This window comes from Ictidomys tridecemlineatus, chromosome 10, assembly GCF_052094955.1.
Source record: "Ictidomys tridecemlineatus isolate mIctTri1 chromosome 10, mIctTri1.hap1, whole genome shotgun sequence".
Taxonomy (NCBI): domain Eukaryota; kingdom Metazoa; phylum Chordata; class Mammalia; order Rodentia; family Sciuridae; genus Ictidomys; species Ictidomys tridecemlineatus.
This window is the reverse complement of record NC_135486.1, coordinates 38,674,000-38,687,284: the sequence shown is the minus strand read 5'-3', so window position 1 is coordinate 38,687,284 and position 13,285 is coordinate 38,674,000. Positions and strand designations below refer to the sequence as shown.

Below are 13,285 nucleotides of genomic sequence, written 5' to 3'. Positions count from 1 at the left end.
AATGCAGAACGGGGTTTTCCAACGGATATAGTTTGCCTGACACACTTCTTATAAGCCTATTAGAAGTTAATAAAAACTACATGTAATAAACAATAAACCAGTGAAAGGGTTGTAGAAACGGAAATTTCCCATGCTGTGAATTCCTCCACTTTTAGATATGTTACTCCTGGTGGTTGAGTATTGAAATCACCGCTTTGTCCAGTTTCTCTTCCTCTTATGTGGTTAAGGAGGAAAAGCCCTGTCCTGTCCCTTCTGGTTCCCTGGTCTTTTAGGACTCACTAGCAACTCTCCTATATGTCTTGGGGGTTCTTGGTTTTCTAAAATCTCTCACCCACACCTCGTGGTCTTCATGACAGGAAAAATGCAGTTTCTGTTGTATGATACCACTTGCCCCTTCTGGTGTGTGGCATTGTCATCATCTTCTTGTGATAAGATTTTCTTTTTGCTGAGTAGACTTTTTATGTCTTCTCTTGGACTCTTTTCCCAGCTGATCTACAGACATCCATCTCTGTCTTTTCTCTGCATCTGCATTCTGCATCCATCGTTATCTACACCTTTTGTGAACTCACTCATTGTAGCACAGTTTCATTACATTCATGAGAACAAAGATGGTTCAAGTTTGTCTTTACTTCAAGAAGCCCACAATCTATTGTACAACACAGTCATAAATGGGTGTAGTGCTGAGGGAAACAAGAAGAGAAGCCCAGAAAATTTCTGCAGCTCTTCTTTCAGACTCTGCATCTTTCTAGGTGGAAGCTCTAGGCACTTACAGAAGTCCAACTGCAACTCTGGTGAATTATTTATAGCCATCCCTTTGATGAAAATGACTGTCATATGAAAGTACAGGACCTCTCAGCAGGCTTACCAAGGTACACTCTATATTGTGAATCCTTCACAAATGTGTTACCAAATTTTGACAAATTTGTAAGATGAAAATGTTCTCTCAGTGTCTTAAGTTACAGGGATATATCCCAGACGTTCAAGTTCAGGAAGCGCTGAGATGGAATGTAGAGGAGGGAACAGAAGGTGACAAGTAAGAGATGAGAACACAGCATCTTGCAAAACCAGCACCTGGAATGATGGAGTGTTCATTGGAATGTGTGCAAGCTGTTCCTGTAAATCTCCATGAGAACAGGGATGGAGAAGAATGTGATTCTATTCATGAGGTGAGATACATTGAGGTGAGCTCAGGGAATGGGGGAATGGCTGGAGGTTACACAGAGTTCAGGTTGAGAACCACAGTACTACTACATTTGAAAAGGAAGGCATCTCCTTGACCCTTTTGCTTATCCAGTACTACGAAGATGTAAAGTATCCAACATATGATGAGGCTTTCACATCTCTCATTTCAAGCAATTATCATCTGTTTTTTTAATCTAAGCCGTAGTATGTAGGAACTCATTAAAATCCAAGTTTTATTAATTCTTTATGACAACTACCCAACTGCCATTCTTTATCTTCCTTTCATAAACAGGATTATGAAGTTGCTGATAAGTTTTTAATATCATCCTGAAAAATATCCCCCGGAGCATAGATAACACAACCTTAAGAGCCTTATTCAAGTCAACCTAAACAAATAAAGCGGATAGACACCAAATCAGCTGAACTCTGCACCAAATACATTTCAGAGTCAAATTCTATTCAACCACCCAGTTATCTTGCTTGTAATAGAACAAAGGACCACTAGACGGAGCTAGGGTTTAAGAAATCACAGCTCTAAACTGGGTGCCTGGTATGATGGGTAGAACGTTATCCTAGGGAAGAAGAGTAGCATCACTTTCATTTCAAAGTCCTATACCAGCTGTACCTAACTGCTATCAGCAGTCATCTGCTTACAAGTAGACAAAGGATGATATTTGTAATGGCCCAATTTATTTGGTCACTCCAGTGATGATGTCCGACCTTGGTATAGCACTTTAAAACTTAAGAGTGCTGTTCCCTATGCAATCTCCTTTGTTCTTCATAGCATCTCTGAGAGATGGCTGGGAAGGAATTCTTCGATTTTTGAGATTGGCAAACTGAGGCAGAATGTCTTTGCAGTACATTGGGATACATCAGGATGGAAAACCCAGACAACTGAGCTTACAGGGTCAGTTTTGCCCTTTTTACATTTTCCTGTGGACTATTGACACAGTCTAGAAGTAACTAGTAAACTATCAACTCATCACGCATGCGGAGCATACGTTTAGTCTCCTGTCACACCCACTCATACAGTAAAAAGGCAGGCTATGTGCAAGTATATATCCCCCCAAATAAATGAACAAAGGATGATTGTCTTGGCTCCTGTCCAGAAACTTCAGGCACATGTGAAGGGGGTAGGTGTGAAGACGAGCACCTGCCTTGTTCTGTGCACGGTGAAAACAAAGTTTGTGAAGCTGCCCTCAAGCATCTACCCTCCCAGACAAATCCATTGCTTTGATGTTTGTCAGGCAGTTTGTTTGTTTCCTACTGACTGTAAGAAGTTGTGTTTTAACTAAATATGTTACGGAATGCTCATGTACTTTCTTGGTCTTTTGGTAAATTATTTGCTGGATAAGAATGGGCCCAAGATCGGTCAGTCAGGAAACTTATTGTCAGGATGCGGCTTGTGTACAGATAGTAAAGACAGCTCAAGACACCTGTGCTGAAGCTGTCAGTCACTTTGCAAGTCTGCCCTCTTCCAATATGATTTCTTTGAATACGGGCAAAACACTGGCTTGAGAATCAATGTGGAGGAAACTCACAAATCCAAATCGGGCTAACAAACCCTGTGGGAGGGCAGGAAGGTGTTCCAAGAGCCTCGGAGGTTCCAAGCCTCCTGTCCCAAACAGCAAAGAAAGTTATATCATGTGTTCCCCTAGACTCTTAGGGACTTTTTTTGGAGTGAATTTATCCAGAAAGCTGCTCACGACATCCTCCTCTCCACCTAGGGTCTTGGACATATTTTCCAACTGTGCCCAGAGGGTGCCGCTGCCTTCCCAGCCTTAGTCCACTGCTGCGGGTCGCTCCTGGGCCTCGGAGGGAGCCCACTTCGGTCTCCCGCAGGCCGTTGGGCGAACGCGCTCCCGGTAGGGGGCGCCGCCGGCCCAGGCGCCGCGGCTCCCTCCGCCCACCCGAAGGCGGTTGCAGGGAGCGGAGCCCCGCGCGAGTGCACTGCGAGGCGGGCCGCAGGGAGGGAGGTACCGAGAGGGCGCGAGGGTGGCAGCCGGAGCGAGCCGCCGCCCCTGCCCGCCCGGGGCCCCGTGGGGCGCATGGGGTGCTTCGAGTCCGGATCGCGTGCGGGTCTCGCGCCCTGCTGCCTGCTGCGGTGAGAAGCCGCGTCGGGACGCCCCCAGACCCCGAGCTGCCGGGAGGATGACCATGGCCGGGGGCAGGAGAGGACTGGTGGCCCCGCAAAACACGTTTCTGGAGAATATTGTCCGGCGGTCCAATGGTAAGAGGTGCATTCAGATTTCGGTTTCCCAGATTTTTTGTTTTTTTGGTTTTAATCGATACCTTTATCACCGACGCCTCCCGCTGCACCGTGCCAGCAGACGCAGCAGAACCCTGGAGCTCTGCACCGCCACAGCGCGGGCGCCCGGGGCTGCCACCCGGAGGCAGGGGAAGGTGGGCAGGGCGGGGCGGTGTCCGATGCGCCCCCATCCCAAGGGCAGAGAATCTAGGGGACACCTTTTGGGCCTTTCTAGTTTCCTCTCTGTCTTCATCGCCAAAAAAGCGTGACAGTTGATAAGCAAAGTACTGGGAAAAGTGACTGGAAGCTGGACGCAGCAGGAGCGGCAGCGCATCAGTACTGCCTACCACTCCGCGAAGGCTCTCGGAGCTGCTATCCGAGGTGCCTCCTTTCTCCCCTGGAGAGCCAGCAGTAAAGACAGGCAACTCTGGGTTCTGGCCCCCTCCGGATGGAAGGATGCAGCTGTCTCCACCTTCCATCCCTGCAGTTGAAAAGTCTGAGGTGTAGTGATGCGGGGAGTTGGGACGTGCTGTCAGGGTTGCCTGATTCTGTCCTTTTGCCCACGCACCCTTTTCGAGGTGAAAGATCATGACGATTCAATGGTTTTGCTGGATTGAGGTGGGAAGTGGAGGGCACAGGAATAAAGCGGGCTAAGTGGCCACACAGGTACAAATCTCACATTTATTCTCTTCTAAACCCACAACAGTGTTTCATGCTCACCTGTCAATCCCCAAATTCACCAAGCCTATCTTTGGATCCATTACCCAATAAACCTGTACTGTTTCCCTATGGTTAAGATGGACAGTGGCTTGAAGCTCCGGGAGGTGAGATTCCTAGGAGCAGGGATGGAAAGGGAACGGATTTCATATGCCTTTTGGACACGCAGCTGAGTGACCTGAGCTCAAGCACTTGCGGAGTCCTGGCTTTTGGAAAGTGCCGCATACACCTGTTCATCAAACAGCTACAACGAGAGGCAGCCAAGCCCCAGATGCTCTTTGCAGACGCTTGGACCCCTCTCCTTCCAGAGACAGATGCTATTCTACTAAGACTGAGGAACTAACTCAGGAAATGAGTTTTAATAAAGTGCAAGTATCACAGTTTCTGAGCCTTAGGAACTTGTATTTAAAACTATGTGTTTCCATTTGGATTTAGTTAGGGATTCATTCAGGGGAAGAGCATGAAAAGTGAACTTCTGCTACTAATAAATATTCTTTTATTAAAAAGTGATTTAAGTTCATCTTACAAAAAAAAAGTATGAACTGGGATAGCAGGCATCATGCATTACTTAAGTGATTTGTTTTTTTTTTTTTTTTTTTTGGAAACAATCATTCCTTTATTGTGTCCCTCTTAGGAGTAAGAATGTTAAAGAGTGTTTCAGATATCCCCCTTCCCTTCAAGATCTTCTCCAGTCAAACAGACTCAGAGGCTTTTTGAGCAAGGTCACAATCATTACCTGGGGATGTAATTACTGTATGAACAGTCACAATGAACTGTTCTGACATAAAGCTGGAAGTGTACATGGGTTTTTAAATAAAATCATCATTTAAGAGTTACTGTTATTGCTACTGTTAGGGAGTGTGGAGACAATTTGCAGGTGGGAGATTCCATTGTCAGTGATATCAACTTACATTTAAATATCAATGACAATTCCACCTTTTGGTGGAGAGGTAGTATCCTGTAAGTTGGAAAGCTCAGTATCTAATGTATATTATCTAGGTTGTGAATAGCAGGAAGAGAATCCTACATGCAAGTCTCAGGGATCCTTGGGTTTGTAGGAGGACCTTGAGAAACCTGAGCTAAGCAGGCAGAATAGCTTCTAGTTTGCTGGCTCTAGAGCCCCTTCTGGGTAAGCATGTCAATAGAGGCAGCCGCTGGGGAATATTTTTAGCGCTGGCATTTTCATCTCAGCACCAGCTCCAACAGCTTGATTTCAATTAACCAACCAGACCAACAACATCGACAACAAAAACAAATCATCTTGGACCAGTTGGTTGAACTTTTAAAATGCTCTATTATTTCAGAAGAAGAAATGCTGATCTTGAAAAGTGGGATTTATATTTTTAGTGATCCGTTTCATAATATTCCCTGAACCCAAATGGACAAAAATGTGAACTCTCAGAAATATCACAATATCTGCATGCATTACATTATTTTACTGTGATGGCAAAGGTCTATTTAAAAAATATTGATTGTCTCTTCCTAAAATCCACCTGCTTATTTTTGGACACAACAGCTTTTAAATAGCATTTTATCTTTAAATAGCAATACCTCATAATCGTTCTGTTAGGTATTCGTCCCAGTAGTCCTGTATTATATTATTGTTCCTCTTTTACAGATCAGAAAACTGAGCCCTAGACATATTAAGTGACTTACTCAAAGTGGCAGGGCAGATAGTTCCTGAAGCTGGTGTCCTTTAGAGAATATCATTCATACATCTTGTAGCAACATTATTACCTAGCCCTTAGGCCTTGGTCCATGGAACTATTTTTATCATCCTTAAAATATCTACTCATATTATATACTAATGGATAATAGAACTGGCCTTGTTTGGAGATGATTTTAATATCTAGTGTCTGAATATCATTGAACTATGAGATGGACCTTAGATACTATCTAGTATTTTCTTTCTTTTATATTCCTGTATCCATAAAGAAATTGCTGCAAGTAACTTTCCTAAAATATTTAATGGCAGAACTAGTCAGGCCCAGTCTCCTCCACTGCAGTGTCACATTCTCTCTAGTATGCCACACATCAGCATTCCTTGTATTACCATTATTTCCCTCAAGAAACATCATTCCCCAGTGGAGATTAAATAAAATGTTATAACATTAGGAACAAGATCCATTTTGGCTAACAGCCACACTACCCAATCAGACTAATAGAGCAAAGGAGAGGCCAATTATATTTCAAGGAATTGGAGTCTCCCCACCTTCCTCAGTGGCTTAGCAGAAGGCATGGGTGGGAGGAGCCATACTCCACACCTATGTGCTCCTTCATGGAGTCCCAACTCACTTTTTTTTTTTGTAGTTGTTGGTAGACCTTTATTGTTTATTTACTTATATGTTTTGCTGAGAATCGAACCCAGTTCCTCACACATGCCAGACAAGTGTACTATCGCTGAGCCACAGCCTCAGCCCCCAACTCAACTTTTCATAGGCTGTCACCTTTGATCCTCATGAATCAGCAGAGGAGGAGCAGTGTCTCCAGGATAGAGCTTATCGAGCTAGAATCTTCAGATTAAGTGATTCATTTACAGTTAGCAAGAGGTAGTTAGAAAAAGATATTTATAGGCAGATCAGGACTAGACAGCATTTGTTATGGGCTTACCATTCAACAAAGATTTATTGAGCATATTTTACTGAACTCTGGAGATATAGTAAAAAACAAGAAACCCACCTTACTATTAGTAAGTCACATCCTAGTGAATCTTGGTCCAACGTCCTTCCTCATATTCCACAGTGTTGAATGGCTGTGGCTCTTATTTAGGCCTATCATTGTACATTTTTAAGATGCTTACTGGTCTTACAGGCACTAAACCTAGTTTAGCTTTCTTTGGTACATTTTGAGTATGATTCAAAGAAAAGATTTGATCGTTATGTGTTTTTTTTTTTTGGATTGTCATAAGTAGCCAGCAGGAATAATCAATACCCTATATTCTATCTGATTTTGCTTATAATCATATCATTGATCATTTCAAATCCTATTTGCCTTGTTGCCACATAGGCAAAACCAGTCTGCTTTGCTTGATCTTCATGGTTGGAAAGTGTTGTTCCGAAATGTTTTTTGAAGATTGCTTAAATCTGCAGGCACTCGTCACAATGCTTGTTGAAGTAAATAGGAGATATGTCTTAGAAAGGCTAGCAGACCTTGGTGCCAGGAAACTGCAAAAATATTACTCTAAATGGTCTAATTCTAGGCAGAACATATGTTTTAGTGTTCAGGAACCTATATCAAACAATCGTAGATGCCAGTAAGAATCCATGAACATTAACAGAAGTGAAATGCAGTACATTTTGGTACAGATTTATGTACATGTATAATATACAGATTGCTAAGTCAGCTGTGTTTTTGTATAGTGTTAAGTTGGTTCAGGTTGTTGATATAATTAGTTAGCAAACAGGATGAGAACCGTGGGTAATGTTGTGTCTCCTCAGAGATGTGTTGAGCCATGGCAATATTTATAAAACAGAAAACTGGTTAAAATACATGGGCTCTGAAAGGGGAATGGATGATAATCTGGGTTATTAACAGCTCAACAGTGCTTGCTTTTTCTTGCAATTGTTCTTAGGGTAACCTTCAGCTACCTTTCTTTGAAAGTGTCAAAAAGTTGAATCTAATGATCAATATTAGCAGAAGGATAGAGAAGATGAAGCCTTGTGATTTAACATAAGGCAATAAAGCTTCTGAACTTCATGACTTTTTTTTAAATCAAATCCATCTAGTTAAATCATCTACATGTGTTTGAGAGATATTGAGGATAAATGGAATCCTTCATTTTTTTTTTTTTGATACCAGATCTTCATTTATGGCTGGACTTCCTATTTGGCTCTTGTCCCTTGAGCATGACCTTGAAGTTCCTCCGTTCTTTCCTTCTCTTTTATTTTTGGTTGATGATGGCTTGAAAATAAACATTTAAAATCTACTTCAGTTATTTATTTCAAGGAACTCTATTTATAAGGTGAGTATTTTCTTTATACATTTAGGACATTGGGACCATTTTTTGTTTTGTGTTTGTTTCTTTAAGTGGCCACAGCTATTACTGGTGAGGATGAGAAATAGAACCACAGAATCTTAGGGCTGAAGAGACATTCTGTACAACTCCTCTTTGAATCTTCTCTGGAACATCCCTCTCAGTGGTTATGCAGCCCATGCTTGATTAGCTTCAGGGAATGGGCTCTCATTTCTTGTAAAGGAATATTCTGATTTTACGCAACTATATAGTTTATTTTGTTTTCTTTCTTTCTATTCCTCTTTTGTTGCTTTTGCTTGATCTCATGAAAATCTGTGCTCTAACAGCAACCACTTACTCAAGATTCATGCTTTGGAACAAATCTAGCTAGAACTTTGTTTTTCATTTTTTTTAAATTTCTAAATTTGTTTTAATTAGTTATACATGACAGTAGAATGGATTTAGCACTTTGATATATCATATGTAGATTGAATAAAATTTCTCACTTTTCTGAGTGTACATGTTGCAGAATCATATTGGTCATGTAGTCACATATATACATAGAGTAATAATGTCTGTTTCATTCTACTATCTTTCCTATCCCCACAACCCCTCCTCTTCTCTCCCATCACTTCCCTCTACCTAATCTAAGGTAATGCTATTCTTCCATTGTGCACCCCCCCTTATTGTGAATTAGCATCCACATATTAAACATTTACTGGCAAATGCCAAAATTTTACTTTTCTTTAAAGCTGAGTAATATTCCATTGAGTACATACACCACATTTTCTTTATCCATTCATCTATTGAAGGACACCTAGGTTGGTTCCATCGTCTAGCTATTGTGAATTGAGCTGCTATAAACATTGATGTGGCTGTGTCACTATAGTATGCTGATTTTTAAGTCCTTTGGGTATAAACCAAGAAGGGGGATAGCTTTTTTTGTAATTCTATAAGTTATCTTGTCTGGACTACATCTTTATTTTTAAACCTTTTAATTGGTTTAATAAGGTAAATAGAAAATCACATAAAACAAATTTTGTACAGCCCCCACTCTACCCCATTCCCGTGAAGTGTATTACCATGTCACTACTACCTTTATCACGAGACAGAATCTTGCCAGCACTCCAGAAGTCCCCAGGATCCTTCCGAATCCCTTGTTTTCCTCCCAGATGGAGCCATCTCCTGGTTCTATGGCCATCATTTCCTGCTTTTACTCATATTTTTACCACTTTATTGTGCATTTGTGAACACGACAACTTATTGTTTGTGTTTTGAAGTGCTATGAGTACGGGACCATACAATATGTATTCTTTTGTGGGTCAGCAATTTCTCCACGTGTTCATCTGTCCTGTCGATTGACGTTCACGGCTACATAACACTTTATGGTATGACTACTTCACATATTTTACTTTTCTATTTTGATGGTGATGCCTATGTGGTTCATTTCCAGTTTTGTGCCAAGACAGTTGCTAGAGACATTCTCCTATGTGTTTTGGGGGTCACATGGGCACACATTTCTCTTGGAGATATACCTAGGGTGTATATATGTTTAACTGTGGTAGATCCTGCCAAACAGTTTTCCAATTTTTTTAATCAATTTATAATCCACCCCAGCAGTGTGAGTTCTTATCACTCCACATCCTCATCAACATTTAATATTCTCTCCTTAAAAAAAAAATAGTGACGTTGACCAAGCAATCCAGTAATTAATGAAAAAGAGTCATTTAGGGTTGTATTACTAGTGAGCACATGATCAAAATGAAATGAAAAGAAAACTAGCTCCTGTCCTTTGGGAAGCATCAGCATTTAGTGATGTTTAAATATTCTCGCTGTTTGAGCATTCTCACACATGATTATGTGCAAAGGGCACATACAAGGTTTGTTTTTTTTTTTAATGTGTGTGTTTAGGAAAAGCCAGTAAACTCTGGGGACAGAGATTATGCAAGAATCAGAATCAGAGCTGAAAGGGCAAAGGAACTAGAAAGTGCATGATTTATCTTTATTTCAGTGAAAGAAATAAAACAAAATGATTGAAGGAAGGGCACAGATCCAGTGGAAAAATTAAAAAAAAATCAAAGGAAAATTAAAACAAAAAGCAAAAGCTAACTTATAAAAGGTTCAGTCTTATAAGCATGGTAGACCTTCTATAAGCCCCGTTCTGTGCTTGGAAATATCAAGATGATTGAGACTTTGTGACCTTGGGCCTCTCTGGGAAATCCATGGTGAAGAGCAAATCACACTGTAAATCTCTCCAAAGATTTAAGAGATGCTATACTGATCCTTACTGCATAGTTTTCCCTTATAAACATCTCACCCAAAATTATTCTTCGATTTTATATCTGTGTCTTTTTTTTGTATGAAGTTGGTTAGGAGATGACAAAATCCCAGAAGTTATTTAAAAGAAGATTGAAGAAGATTTGAAGCTTGGTTTTGATGTGCTTGAAGTGTCCTTTTGAAACCTCATTCTCTGGGGTATCCCACTACTCTGTCTTTTGGCATACTGTGGCTCACCCATCACTGTGGAGTTTTAGTGTATCTTAGAGGTTGGAATTTGTCTGATACTCTACTTGTTCTCTATGCAAGTGCAGTCTTGCTGAGTAGATATCAGTCTGGCCAACTTAAGCATCTCTCTTGGTTCTTATGGTCTCTGCTCCAACAATCAAGCACTCCTATTAATGAAAAAAACTACTTAAGATTCTTCTGATTAGATATTACAGAGTTATGCCAATAGTCAGTTTGCTTACTCACACAATGATTATTCATTATGTAAATTAAAATGACAACTCTTTGATTAGTCCTATGTTGCTTAAAACTGATGTTCTGAAATTAACTGTGCCAATCCTATCATTGTTAATGTAATTATTAAGTGTGAGTACCTCAAAACCATCATTTCTCATAGTCCTTTAAAGGCTCTGCAGTGATATCTGGTGCTTCTGTAAAGAACAGCCATGGCTTCTCCTGTCCTCCTTCTTTCCTTAAAGCAGTGCTATGTGCATCCTCCACTGGCATTCTCAGTGTTTTGGAGTCAGCATTGGAAAGATGGTACCATATCAGCCAACTGACTGATATTTATTGCCTGCTTAACTTCAGCTTTTATTGTGAGTGGATTTGGAAAATGTATCTTAGACCAGAATTTAACAACTATAGTAAAAAAAAAATGAAGTTAATTTGAGTGATAAGACTTCTCATTTCAATTAAATGAATTTTTAAGTTTTTATTTTACTTTGGTTGCCTTCTACAATCATTGGGACTGAGTTGATGAGCATTGTGTGCTGCTCTCTTCAGTGTTCTGTTTTGAGCCAGTGTTCTGTACATCTTCTGTGCGGAGCTTTAGGACCAATCTCTTTTCTTTTCCACCCTGCTTTGTGTCCTGGGAAGCTACTCTGTAGACATTAGATCACTAGGCACCCCTGCTTCATGGGCTAGCTTCATTTAATCGGGGTACTGCATGAGATGGGAGGGAAGATCCCTCCCTGTGTGGTCCCTGGAGCCTGGTTGTTTTCCCTTGATTACAGATTGTATATTCAGCTCACTTATTTTTTTTTTGCATTTGGATAGGATTGGCAGGCTTCAAGCTTCCTGCTGTTACTAGCTCCGGGGTCCTGTACTATACCTTCAGGCTTTCCAGAAGTGGTGTGCCTCTTGAGAAGGACCAAGACTTCAAAGAGACTCAACCTTGGTAGCCTGAAATTGGACATGGTGGGAATATTTACACATTAGAAATTAGCAAATGCTGCACATCCGATCTGTTTCCTCCGGAGAGTGAGTTTACTAACATACTACTACCCATGTCTTACTCATGCCTTTGTAAATAGTTCTTTTATTCAATACTTTTCAAATCACCCATGTGTCTTATTTTCCTGCCTCAACTGTCAGTTACTTGTACTCTGGATTAAAATAGTTTCTCAGTCGTTTGTCTACACCAGTGTCAGTCAAGAGGGTGGAATTGGTGAGGGATGTGCACTCAGGTTCTCCTTTCAACACAAAAAAACCACCTGTCTTCTGCCTGACAGAGGCAGAGCATGTTACCGTGGCCTCATTACAAGCTGAGTGATGTGCTGTCATGTTCCTTTTTCATCTTTTATTAGTTTCATAATATCAGAAGTCGTGAAATCCCATAATGAAATAGAGTTTGTCAATGACATTGGAAGTCCACTAATACTAGTTATAACCACCAATTATCATTATTAGTTCTAATCAGGATCTTGGATAAATTAAATAGAATTTTCTCACCTGTGTACCAGGCAGTGTGCCAAAAGTTTTATGTATGTCTTCTCCTCTAATTTTCCCTATAACTCTCTTTTGTGGGTACTCTTATTATTCCCATTTTATAAAGGCAGAAACTGGATTTGAAGAGATTAAATAAATTGTCCTTAGGTCAATTTCTAGTAGTAGAATTTCTAGAAACTTTACGGTAGAAATATAAATTCTCAGGCCTTACTTCATATCTAGTGAATCAGAAACTCCGGGGATAGGCCCAATTTTCCATGTTTTAGTAAGTTGCCCAGGCCGTTCTGATGGACATTACTGTTGGAGATCATGGGTGGACGGAGGAGTGGGTGTGTGTAGGAGTGTGAGTGAACTTTTTCTCTTCTATTGAATTTTATTTGTTTCCCAGTTTTGGTCAACATCCCATTTCTGCCTCAGGTAGTACCTAGCACTGCCATGTCTCAAGTCTCCTGGAACTTGCTAGACTAATTAATTATTCTCTGCTTTGGCCTAAAATCATGCATGGTGTCCTCTGCCACATATTATCCCCCGTCTACCTTTCATTTTTCGGAAACCGATTGAGCTTCTGTCTGCTGGTAGCTTCCTTCTCTTTGTTTCGGTGGCTCTGTACCTTTTAACTTTTTAGCTGCCATTTGAGAATGGAGAATGAATATGTATGTTTCATCTCCTATTTTGAAATGATAACTGATAATTTTTGAAGGAAGGGGAGGTCCTACATTTCAGTCATTTTCCTTCTGTCACCTGACTAGAACAACCCGAGTTATGTTCCATTTGACCCAATGTCTTTGAGGGTGTATGTGTGTTTGTTACTTTCCTAATTTAAAACACCTCATCTCATCAACTTTTGAACCCCTGCTTCTCACTTGTCCTAGTGATGCCTGCTGTTTGGATTTTCTTGTTTCTTCTTCTTTCTCCTTATCTCCCTGTAGAGGTAGGAAAGACGGTGATTGCTT

At 40.8% G+C, this 13,285-nt stretch overlaps 1 protein-coding gene across 2 annotated transcripts in view; it reads left to right on the top strand.

Annotated features, from left to right (window-relative positions):
• Positions 1-3,089: 3,089 nt before the first annotated feature.
• The window catches only part of Kcnh1 (potassium voltage-gated channel subfamily H member 1), a 357,017-nt gene continuing 346,821 nt past the window's right edge, over positions 3,090-13,285 (top strand). The window contains exon 1 of one of the 2 annotated variants that reach the window (XM_005329450.5): positions 3,090-3,412. In XM_005329450.5, coding sequence (XP_005329507.1) covers positions 3,334-3,412 — 79 coding nt within the window. In that variant the 5' untranslated portion in view covers positions 3,090-3,333. The remainder of the gene's footprint in view (positions 3,413-13,285) is intronic. The other variant, XM_005329451.4, reaches the window with a different exon arrangement.